Raw genomic sequence first — 11,487 nt, 5'->3', positions numbered from 1 at the left:
AGCAGAGCAGATATTTATTCATATGTCAGAGATTTTTACATTAAAGGACTTTGTGATTATTATTAATATTCTTCTTCTTTCTCTGTCTTTCTTTGGGACCATGAGGAGTCTCCACAGCAGGCTGAAGCTGGGCAGCGGCTCCTCCTCCAGTCTGACCGACCTCTCCCAGGGGAAAACCACAGCAGGAGGAGGAGGAGCAGGAGGGGAGAAGGGGGGAACAGCAGGGGGGCTGGCAGAGGAGTGCAACCGGGACAGAGGGACCCAGCAGAGGAGGGCCGGGGCCAACGCCACCTGGAACAGGTCAGTGTGTGTGTGTGTGTGTGTGTGTGTGCGTGTCTGTACATTTTGTGTGTTTGTGTGTTTGTGCATCGATGTGTGTGCTGTTTTTGTTTGAGTATGAAAGTGTGTGTGTTTTTGTTCATGCATGTGTCCCTGAGGATATTGGTGCCCCCATGCCTGTGTGTGTGTGTGTGTGTGTGTGTGCGTGTGTGTGTGTGTGTGTATGTGCGCGCCTGCCTTATTTCCTTGGGACTGCCATGTTGGAATAAGCATCACTAGTGGAATGCTGTGCTGCTGCCATCACTACTCCTGCTGCCTGAATAGGAAAAGCTATTTCATACACACACACACACACATAAGTACACACATGCACACGTACACATGAACACACATGCATGCACATAAGTAGAAACTTTCTTTCTCTCTCTCTCTCTCTCTCTCTCTCTCTAGTCTTCACTCCCTCTTCCCCCAGGGTGCATCACTATCTCTCTTTATCTCCCTCCATTCCTCTCATACTTTGTTCTTCTCTTTCCTCTCTTCTTTTCATCGCAGTCTGCCCCATAGCTTCTTTTCCTCTTTTGCCCTCTCTCCCTTTTTCATGGGTTATTTTTTATGGTATTTCTGCTTTATTGGACACTATGTAGCAGAGAATGGAGAGCAAGAAGGGATGGGAGGGAGGGAGAGAGAGAAAGAGAGAGAGAGAGAGAGAGAGAGAGAGAGGAGGGTTGATCATGAGCTGGATTTTAACCTACGAACGAACACATGTCCACGGCCCTCTGTTTCTCTTTTCTTCCTCTCCTGTTCCTCTCTCTTTTGCTTTCTTTTACTTTACTGCTTTTCTACAGCAGTTACCGTGCTCTAACTAGCAAGAGCATCCACTAAATGCTCCTAATGTAAATGTACTATGTGTGTGTTTATTCTCAGCATTCACAATGCAGTGATAGCAGTTTTCCAGAAAAAGGATCTGGGAGAAAATGAACTCTACGCTCTGAATGAAGGAGTCAGGTTAGCTGTCTGTCTGTCTGTTTATCTGTCTGTTTGTCTGTCTGTCTTTCAGTCAGTAAGTCTTCAGGTGGTCTTCCTGCCTGTCTGACTGACTGACTCTCTCTGACACACACACACACTAAATTTTGAGCTTCAACTAGTTTGTAATTTTAGGATGAAACAGGGTTAAATTGTAGTGTTTTATTCTGTAATTTCCCATCTTCTCTAGCTGTAGCGTCAAATTAACATAGCAGAAATACTCCTTCACATCAACACATGCCTAGTGACAGTTACTCTTGTTGCTTTCCATGACTGGTTAATTTTACCATCACTCACTGCTGCATCGTGGGTAAGGTTTGTTTCTTTTTTTCTATTCTCGACGGTATACTGTCGATCGGAAACACCTTGACACAGTTTAGCTTAAAGGAAAAGGGCAGGTTAAGGTTACAGTGGGGTCACGGCTGTGTTTTCTCGGTTTAGTGGTAATATAGGCATGAGCAGAAGAGATAAGGCTGTCAAAACTAACACACACAAACATGCACATGCATAGTCTCTCTCTCTTTCTCACACACACATTATTTAGTGGGACAGTGGTGGTTGATATTCCTAGATCCTGCCAGTCCAACATGGCCCGGGGATGCAAATGGACTTTAACTGTTGTACCTAAAAGTGAATTTCCCCACAGGGATCAATAAAGAATCACATTACATAAACACAGCTGCAGTCACCGCTCTTTCCTGTATCACACAGCAAGAGAAAAACTGACTTAAAAATACAATTTTTACGTCATCCAGACTATTTTCTGCAACCATCAAAAGATTTGCCAAAAAGAGTTAAAGATCAAATCTTCTATTCCTGTAATTGCAGTAGTTGCTTGCAGCTGAGCTGCCATGATGCTATCTCTGCTCTGTACCTGTGGCAGCTTTTTGCCAGTGGAAAATCCTGTTGTTGAAATGATTAAACTTCGCTGAGGTCTTTGTTTTCAGTGGTTGTCGTGGACACCGCCTTTTCATTTCCTGACTCAGTTGCTGTTTAAACATTGCAGTTTGCATGGCCTGTAGAATGTCTCTTGCTGGCTTATTAGATCCCATTACTTCTGGTTCATGTTAAACTGAGCATTTGCTTTCATCACTGACAATGTTTGTATGTGTGTGTGTGTGTGTGTGTGTTGCAGGCAGCTGCTGAAGACAGAACTCGGCTCCTTCTTCACAGAGTACCTTCAGAACCAGCTGCTCACTAAAGGCATGGTCATACTGAGAGACAAGATCCGCTTCTATGAAGGTACACACACACACACACACACACACACACACACACACACACACACTCACACATGCATATTCAGTGAGGGAGGTAGGAATGTCGCTGGCAGCCAATTCTGATCCCTGAAAAAAAAATGTACATTCACATTTTGAATTTCAGTTGGTTATTAGCTCGCTGTTCCCTTGGCTTGAATGAGGAATGCTCACAATGCAGGCAGAGACATTTCTGGAAACCGTTAAGTGTTTTTCCCACAATGTGACACAAGTCTAGTGGAGAAAAATAAGTGACTAAAATTCCAGATGCCAAGGTATCCTTTGACTGTTGAACAAATGCTGCACACACACACACAGAAAGAGAAGAGAGAGAGCGTGACCTTTATCTGAAGCACTTTGAACCAGTTATGAACCACACACACACACACACTTTTCTCAGACTCTGCTTAGTATTGTCGTCACAGCAACCAGACAGGAAGTGATGTGTGCGTCAGACAAGATCCAGTCAGTCAAACTTGTAAGATCAGACAAACCACTGTGGCACAGTACCTCACGGCCAAGTCTACTTGGTTTGTGTGTGTGTGTGTCTGTCTGTGTATGCGTGAAAAATTAATGTTCTTGTTTAACTGAAAAAAAAAAAATGCCAGTTGTTGAGATTGATACTAATGTTTTTCTAAAACAATCCACATGGTTTGACTTCACAGAACCTTGTTTTTTAATGTACAATCTCATATATTTCAGCAATACTGGTTGTATTGGTTGTGTGTGCCGCTTTTTAAACATTTTCAAGCATGTGTATGCAATGCATTAGCCACTAATGTCACGGGGAGGCAAGTGAACCCAAGTGCAGACACAGAGACAGGAGGCAATGAGTATAGTTCAAAATGCAATTTAATACTGAACTGCTGGTAGCTGACAACCTGGAGCTGAGGTGAGGAGCAAAGCTGGGCGAAGGCAGGACAGGGAAAGTGCAGAGGAGAGTCCGGCTGAGCAGGTTCCAGATAACGGGGATCCAACAAGGGAGACAGATCTGGCAGGAAGACTGGAGGCAAAGGCTGGAGTCTGGCTGAGGTCTTAACATGACAAAGTGTATGATCCGGCGGAGAGTGGATGGCAAACTGGGGGTTATAAAGTGAGGGCTGATGGGAAGCAGGTGAGCAGACCGGTGACGAGCTGATTGTTGACTGGTGTGCAGAATGAGCTGAGCTGTGAGCCAGGAGAACAGGGAAGGGAGACCACGCCCACACACACAACGCATGGACAGGGAGAGAGACAGACAGGAGAGCACTAGGAACACAGGAAAGGGGAAACGCAAGGAAAACACAAGGGCTAGGCAGGGATCATGACAACTAAACAATAAAGGCTTTTTATTTTTTGTATGGAAAAGCCTTGGACACATTTTTTCTGCCGAAACATGACCTTGTCACCCAAGCTTCGATGAGCACTTCTGCATACTACACTGAAGCCAAAGCAGCGTTCCTCTTCAGCAAAATCACATATTATATTGTCTTGTATCAAGCCACTCACTGTAACTTCCTGGTTCTCTGCTGATTGGTTGATTGTCGTCCTGGTTGCGCGCTATAGGTCAGAAGCTGCTGGACTCTCTGGCCGAGACGTGGGACTTCTTCTTCTGTGATGTTCTGTCAATGCTGCAGGCCATCTTCTACCCTGTACAGGTAAACACACACACAGACACACACACAGACACACAGACACACCCCAATACTCTTCTTACACATGGCTGAACTTAGGCTAGTGTACATACATTTGTGTGTTTTTGGGTTATGTGCGAGTGTATTTCTGAGTTTAAATGTCTGTATGTGTTTACGTATTTACACATTTGTGTGTGTTTGCTTGTGTATGTGTATTGTGTGTGTGTGTGTGTGTGTGTGTCCTCAGGGTAAGGAGCCATCAGTGCGTCAGTTGGCTCTGCTCCACTTCAGGAACATCATCACCCTCAACCTGAAACTTGACGAGGCTCTGTCTCGCCCCCGAGCCAGAGTGCCGCCCTCTATCATACAGATGCTGCTATTACTACAGGTACACACACACACACACACACACACACACACACACACACACACACACACACACACACATTTTCAAGCAAACATATAACCTTATACATTGCCCATCATTCAAAGCCAGCTCATTCTGCCACTATACACACAAACTCTCTCACTCCTTCGCTCTCTGTCTATTTCTCTGTCTTTCTCTCTTCCTCTTTCTATCTCTCACGCTATCTCTCTCATTCATACACACACACACACACACACAGCATGCACAGACAAACATCCATGACTGATGTGGGGTGAGGGAAGAGGGTAAATGACAACAGATGGAGAGAGAGGACAGCAGGGAGAGAGAGAGTGGTCTAAAATGGTGGAAGAGTGTTTTTTCTCGCCGAGGGATCTCAGAGGAAGTAATCTCAGTGTGAATTCAGAGCACAGCCGTCTTCCCATGACTCAGTACCCTATACCCTGCCTGCGTGTGTGTGTGTGTGTGTGTGTGTGTGTGTGTGTGTGTGTCTGCTCGTTAGTGACTGTCTGTGTGAGTGATCTATGTTTTACCCCAAGAACAGAAACCTCAGGAAGTGGTGAATGCAGCTTTAGAGACCTCATTAGGAAAAAGGTTTATTTTTACGGTTAGGATTAGAATTGGAGCTAGGTTTAGGTTCAGGGTTTGGGTCAGGAGTAAAGGAATACAGTTTTATAGATTTGCTTATTCGTCAGTTGGTCAGTGTTCCTGTTACATTGTTTGCTTCAGTGCTGCATGCTAACATGACACTATGTTGAGTGACAGTAGGCAACTAGCATTATCTGCAAAGTGAGAAAATGGAGCCTGAGGCCCGTATCACAAAGCGAGATTAGTGGTTAGCGAGCCAACTTTGGGTTTAACCCTGGCTTTTCGGTCTCACGAAGGTGGTTCACTTTTAACCGGGGTAGATCACCATGGTAACTTATGCTGCACGGCTAACCTGCTCCGGAGCACTTTAAGTTCAGGGTATCGGATCAAAACGTATGAAAGGCTCGCCTTCTGACCAATCAGCTCTCTGGAAACAGGGAGTCACCATTCCTACTGGATCCCGATATGGACAAATATACAAATGAAAATCACAATAAAAAACTGAAACTGTTAGTGCTGCGACGTGTTTACAGACCAGAAGAATCACGTTGTTTTCCATGATAACTTATTATATGGGAGATATAGCAGGTAGGCTACTTAATTGACCATATTATTAATGGATTAAAGTTGCTGTTGCATATATTAATGCACTGACTTTATTCAATTGGATTCCCGACAGTGTTTGGTTCAATTTAGGCTATTTCATATTCCACTAGTGCAGTGCCCGTTCAAAACATGCCTGTTTGGAACGGGCCGATTGCTTGGCCTCCAGTATTGCTGCTTGCAGCTTTTTCGAGAACCGCTCATCCAAACAACTTCACATTGGACACTGGACTGTGCTTCCAGTCGCTTGCTTTGAGCCCCGCTGCTGCACAGAGCGCTGTTCGCTTGTTTATTGTCCCCCACCAAAGGGCGACTATGGATCGGTCCGTCCGTTAGCATTGACAATGAATGGAGACTCAGTGGTAAAGCAGGTCATACGGTTAAAGTTATCATACAATGTGGGGGACAATGAATGGGGACTCAGTGGTAAAGCAATACAGTTAAAGTTATCATAGGTAACATATAGTCTAACATAGTAGTCTACACACGCTACACACTTGAGAGTCAATGGAGTCAATTCTCCATTGACTCTCACTTCAACACATCAACCCAGTCTGATGTGTTGAAGTTGAGAGTCAATGGAGAATTTTTGGGCAAACCTCTAACCACAAGACACTGTAGTTACAGTTGTTGGACTGTTGTACTGTTATTGCATCATCACTGCACTACCACTGTGCCGTCAGTGTTGACTACTTATATCATATTACCACTTACCTACTGTGCAATACCGTTTATCACTTATCATTTAGCATTTATATTATTCATAACACTCACGCTCCTGGTGTTGTATGTTATATTGTATATTGTATTATAAATTGTATTGTAGTGTACATTGTCTAATGTACGGATTGTATTTATTGCATATTGTAGTTCTTATATTTTGTACTGTATTGAATAAAAACAGGACAATTACAGTTACTACATTTCAAGATGTAACTATAAGCCTAATTCTGAGGAGAGTAGGCAACAGAAATATATGGTCAATCTGTCCTTTCATTGTCCCATACGAAAATGCTTATACAATTTCACTCATATTTCAAGTACACTCAGCAATCACTGACTGATCCAAGGGTGGAACTACATCACTGGTGGGGGACAACATGTTTACTATTTGCTTGTTCAAAGTTTATTCATATTGAACGTGTCGCATTTGCGCTTATATTCTATGTCCTTTTCCCCGCTGAATCATATTACTTTTGCTGTGCAACATTTTTAATTTTTCCCACCAGAAAAGAAATGCGTAAAAAAGACACAACTATAAACAGTCAGGCAGTAGTTTGACATTGAAATAGCAGGGTGGTGGATGGGCGGATATATTTACCTTCAACTCCGACAACAACAGGTTTGATTCCCAGCTCATACCAAGAAGATTTCTACTGTGGCTAAAGCTTTCATTCTTAGCTTCTGATATAACCATGACCAAAGCCTTTCCCTAACCTTAACCAAAGTTGTTTTCTTCCCTAAACTGAACGGTTAGCTAACAGGCTTCTTACTTTAGATGATGTCAGTCACATCCTGTCACTCAATATAGTGTTTGCTAAAGTGTCAGCATGGAGTACTGATGCAAACGATCCACCGGGGACACGTGGATGAATTTGGCGTCTGTGTTCTCATCACTTGTTGACCAATAGGCCAAACTTGTTGTGTTCCTTTAAGGTTGGGCATTTAGTGTTGAGACTTAAGATTTGGGTCAGGGAATGAATGCAAGCCCACTGAATGTCCTGTGTGTGTCTGAGTCTGCGTTTGTCTCTGAGAGTGTGTGTGTGTTAGTTTGGACATCATTGTAGTGACTCATTGACCCAAATCTGCTGCTTCCAGACACATATCACAGAGAGGGAGGGCGAGACAGAAAGACGGAGAGAGGTAGAGAGAAAAATAGACACAGAAAGAGAAATGAAAATGTTGCTACTTCCCTGTTTTATCCTCTGGGTACCGATGAGTGTGTGCGGGGAGATTTTAATAGATCTATTTCTTTTTGCCCACAATAAGTCAAATAAATAAAGAACTAGAGAAACAGGTAGAATGAGAGAGAGGAGAGCAGAGAGAAGAGAGCGGGGCGGCTAAGAAAATAGGTGTGTGAGAGAGAGAGGGAGGAAGAGGAAGAGAGAGAGATCCATTCCAGCGCTGAATGTTCATTGTTTTTGCTGCTTCTTGTTTCATCTGTTTGCAATTTCCCTTTCATTCTGTTTAGAGGCCATGACGCCAATTCACTGAAGTCTGTTCTACTCATGTGGTTTGTTTCTGCGCTGCGGTTTCCATGCTTTGGTTCAGTGATTCAGAGTATTGAAACTTGATTGATCTCCACGCTCTTATTTGAAGATGATGGAGTGAGGTCTGGGCCCCGTATGTAGAGAGACGCTCGGAGAGCGAATTCGGTCTTCAAGAAAATTCAGAAAGTGACACAAATTCAACACTACTTTTAATACTGATCTATCTATCTATCTATCTATCTATCTATCTATCTATCTATCTATCTATCTATCTATCTATCTATCTATCGGTCTGTCTGTCTGTCTGTCTATCTAGCTATCTATCTATCTATCATTTAAACTATATATCGCCTACTTGGAAAAAAAAAACCTAGAAAATTCTTGAAAGAAATTGAGCAATTGGGATTTTTTTTTACTCCTAAGTCTACGTTTGAGACCAAATTTAAGTAATTGAAGTCAGCCTCAGTCTGTAACAGTATGTCGCCCCCAGTTGAATCACTGTTTCCCCATTACCTGCCTTTGTTTTATGTTTTGATTCAGTGGAATTATTGGAGACGATTTTTTTCCACTCTCAAATTAATTGACTGAGGTTTTGATACAAATACAGAAAGCCACATTCAACTATTGTTTGTTTTCTCCGGAAATCTTTTCATGGCTTTTAAGTTTTCCATTACTACCGGCCAGAAAGCAGCAATTATAGACTAAAACAATCCTGTGTGTGTATGTGTGTGTGTGTGTGTATGTGTGTGTGTGTGTGTGTGTGTGCGCGTGTTTCATGCAGGGTGTCCATGAATCTAAGGGTGTAACCGATGACTATCTGCGTCTGGAGGCTCTGATCCAGAAGGTGGTGTCTCCCTACCTGGGGACTCATGGGTTATTTTCCAGAGACGGATCCTCCAGTCTGCATTACTCCTCCTGCCTACTAGGTGTGTGTGTGTGTGTGTGAGAGAGAGAGAGAGAGAGAGAGAGAGAGAGAGAAAATGTGTGGGTAGAGTGAGGAGGATATGTGTGTGTGAAAAAGGTACGATGGAAATGTCTTTGTAGGTTATCGTCTTTTCTTAGAAATAAAGATTTCAATATGATTTACAGAAACTTACCAAGAAAAAATCTGAAAACACATCTACTCTTTTACATGAGTGCCATGTTGCTCTGTGTGTGTGTGTGTGTGTGTGTGTGTGTGTGTGTGTGTGTGTGTATGTGTGTTTGAGGTTGTTCTCCTGTGCTTTAGATCTTTATGTATGTGTGTGTTTTCAATTATAACGTCGTCTTTTTCACTTCCTTTCTTTCTTTAATTTGCTTTTTATCTTTTCTGCCCCTTTCCTGTTCTTTCCTTGATTCTTTCCTTGTTTCTTTGTTTCTCTCTCTCTCTCTCTCTCTCTCTCTCTCTCTCTCTCTCTCTCTCTCTCTCTCTCTCTCTCTCTCTCTCTCTCTCTCTCTCTCTCCAGAGAAGCGTTTGCAGCGCAGCTGGCCCGCCAAACCAGGCGACCCCCCCGTCACCAAGAACCCGGTAGTTCGCTCCAAGAGCTACAACGTGCCCATGCTGACGCCCGTGGTGGAGTACGACACGGACTCCCCCGCAGGAGGAGGCGCGGGTATCAGGCGCCACTCCGTCTGCGAGATGACTTCCTGTGTGGAGGAGAGCTGCTCCGCGGCCGAACCCACCGCCAGCACCGCCAGTAACACCAGTAACACCAGTAACACCAGCACACCCAGCACCACCAGCCACTCCCAGGCCTCCACTAACTCTGCTGCCCAGGACAGAACACTTTCAGGTAGAGCTGCACAGTTTATCAGAAAAATCGTCCCAGTTGCCCACCTCCAATATGATGTGACATTATATGATATTACTCAACCAGTTTCAGGGGTTCAGTGAGTAAAAACTGCAATGAAACCTGCTTTTAAAGAATTCACCCACCCACCTAAAATAATTCATCAGTATGCATTTCAGTGGAAAATTTTAACATCCCATGATGGTCTAACAGCAGTTTCAGAGGCTTTTTAACCCTGACAAGACTGAACAGTGGATACTTTGGACTGTACTGCAAGTGGCCATATTTAAAGATAATGAATTTTGACCCCAAATGGCAGCTTTAATCCAAAAACATCTGTTTCTAGCAGCCTAAGTAGCCCAATGTTACTGTATTCCCCATAGAAGAGACAAAGGTCAGCTGATCAACTAGGGAGCCAGACAGCTGTGATCACATTGAAATAAAGTGGTCATTATTAGATCTATACTGTATGTTATGGCCTTGGGACTGTACAGGATGAGTACTTGTTTCCAACACCCCCTCCTCTCCTCCATACAGACCCTGTGTCCTGTGGCCCGGCCCCCAGGCGGAGCCCGGGGCCCGCGGACACCCCTCCCCCCCTCGGGCCGCAGCACCACTCCCCCTGCCTCCTCCCCGAACCTTCCCCGGGTGACGACACGCACGGCGCCGACTCGTTGGTGTCGGACTCCCCCTCCTCCTCCTCCTGCAGGGCGCCGGTCCGGGACGCCAGCTCCGGTCCCAGTCTGTCGTCCAGTCCGGAGCTCATGGTGGACCACATTCTGGAATCTCTGGACTCGGAACCGGAACCCGACGGAATCTTTCTGGAATTCAACCGCCGCTGCTCCTCCGGAGGGTCGACCTACAGCAAAGACAGTGGCAGGCAGAGTGTGGTGTGACGAACATGCACACACACACACACACACACACACACACACACACATAGACACACACACACACAAACAATGCTGAGCCATGACCGACATTCCTTACTCCCCTGCTGTTTTATGGACTCTAGATGATCGGGGATTCTTTCAACCTGTCTTTTTTTTTCTGTGATGTGGTCGCCCTTCCCTAACCGCTCAGTGACTGGTGAATATTTCAACTTGACATAACATTTGCAGTTTTTGGCACGCATCAATTATGGCCACTATTACCTATTAATGGCCTCTGTGGGGAGCCATCATCACCACCAATCATTTGTGTAAATCAGGATTCAACTTTGCATTTTGTCTCCCTCTAACTCTGCATTGAAGTCTAGACCTGGTGTTTCTATCTTGTCTTACACCCAGGGGTGTCATTTTTCAGAGGTTTCTAGAATTTCAGGTTTTGTGTACATACAACTCCCATTCATTTCTAATCTGAGAGTGTTGCTTTCCTGTTTCCCAGTGTTCCTGATCAAATCCCTGAGCTACATGTGTTAGTGCCTCAAAACTTGACAGGATTGAGAAGCCACTGAAAATGGTTGCTATGTATCCCAGAATGCATCCTCCACACATGATCATGATCACAATTAACAGAAATCAATGACATACAAAATCTCATGTTTCGTTGTCTTTTGCTGCTTTGATGTCTGAACAAAACAGTTTGACTGGTACCAGTAAAATAAATCCTGGTCTTCCAGTCTCACTTGGTTTTCACTTTCTGGCCAAGCCACAAAATTAAAAGTTCCTCTTTCTTCCAAATTGATTTCATGAATACAGTTATGAGTCATCTGAAGACATTTGCTTACAAAATAGTTTTGTTTTTGAGAATAGAATCCTC

At 44.1% G+C, this 11,487-nt stretch overlaps 1 protein-coding gene across 1 annotated transcript in view; it reads left to right on the top strand.

The window, feature by feature from the left end:
* The window catches only part of LOC139646316 (proline-rich protein 5-like), a 17,986-nt gene extending 7,361 nt beyond the window's left edge, over window positions 1-10,625 (top strand). The window contains exons 3-10 of the mRNA XM_071522319.1: window positions 106-300; window positions 1,204-1,284; window positions 2,438-2,544; window positions 4,104-4,195; window positions 4,419-4,559; window positions 8,739-8,883; window positions 9,403-9,729; window positions 10,264-10,625. Of these exons, the coding sequence (XP_071378420.1) occupies window positions 106-300; window positions 1,204-1,284; window positions 2,438-2,544; window positions 4,104-4,195; window positions 4,419-4,559; window positions 8,739-8,883; window positions 9,403-9,729; window positions 10,264-10,622 (1,447 nt within the window). The 3' untranslated portion in view covers window positions 10,623-10,625. The remainder of the gene's footprint in view (window positions 1-105; window positions 301-1,203; window positions 1,285-2,437; window positions 2,545-4,103; window positions 4,196-4,418; window positions 4,560-8,738; window positions 8,884-9,402; window positions 9,730-10,263) is intronic.
* The last annotated feature ends 862 nt before the right edge of the window (window positions 10,626-11,487 follow it).

This window comes from Centroberyx affinis, unplaced genomic scaffold, assembly GCF_046629955.1.
Source record: "Centroberyx affinis isolate AG114_WGS23_722 - 3 ecotype Tasmania unplaced genomic scaffold, CSIRO-AGI_Caff_v1 ptg000976l_1, whole genome shotgun sequence".
Classification (NCBI taxonomy): domain Eukaryota; kingdom Metazoa; phylum Chordata; class Actinopteri; order Beryciformes; family Berycidae; genus Centroberyx; species Centroberyx affinis.
The sequence above is the reverse complement of the archived record's forward strand: the minus strand, read 5'-3'. Positions and strand labels throughout refer to the sequence as shown.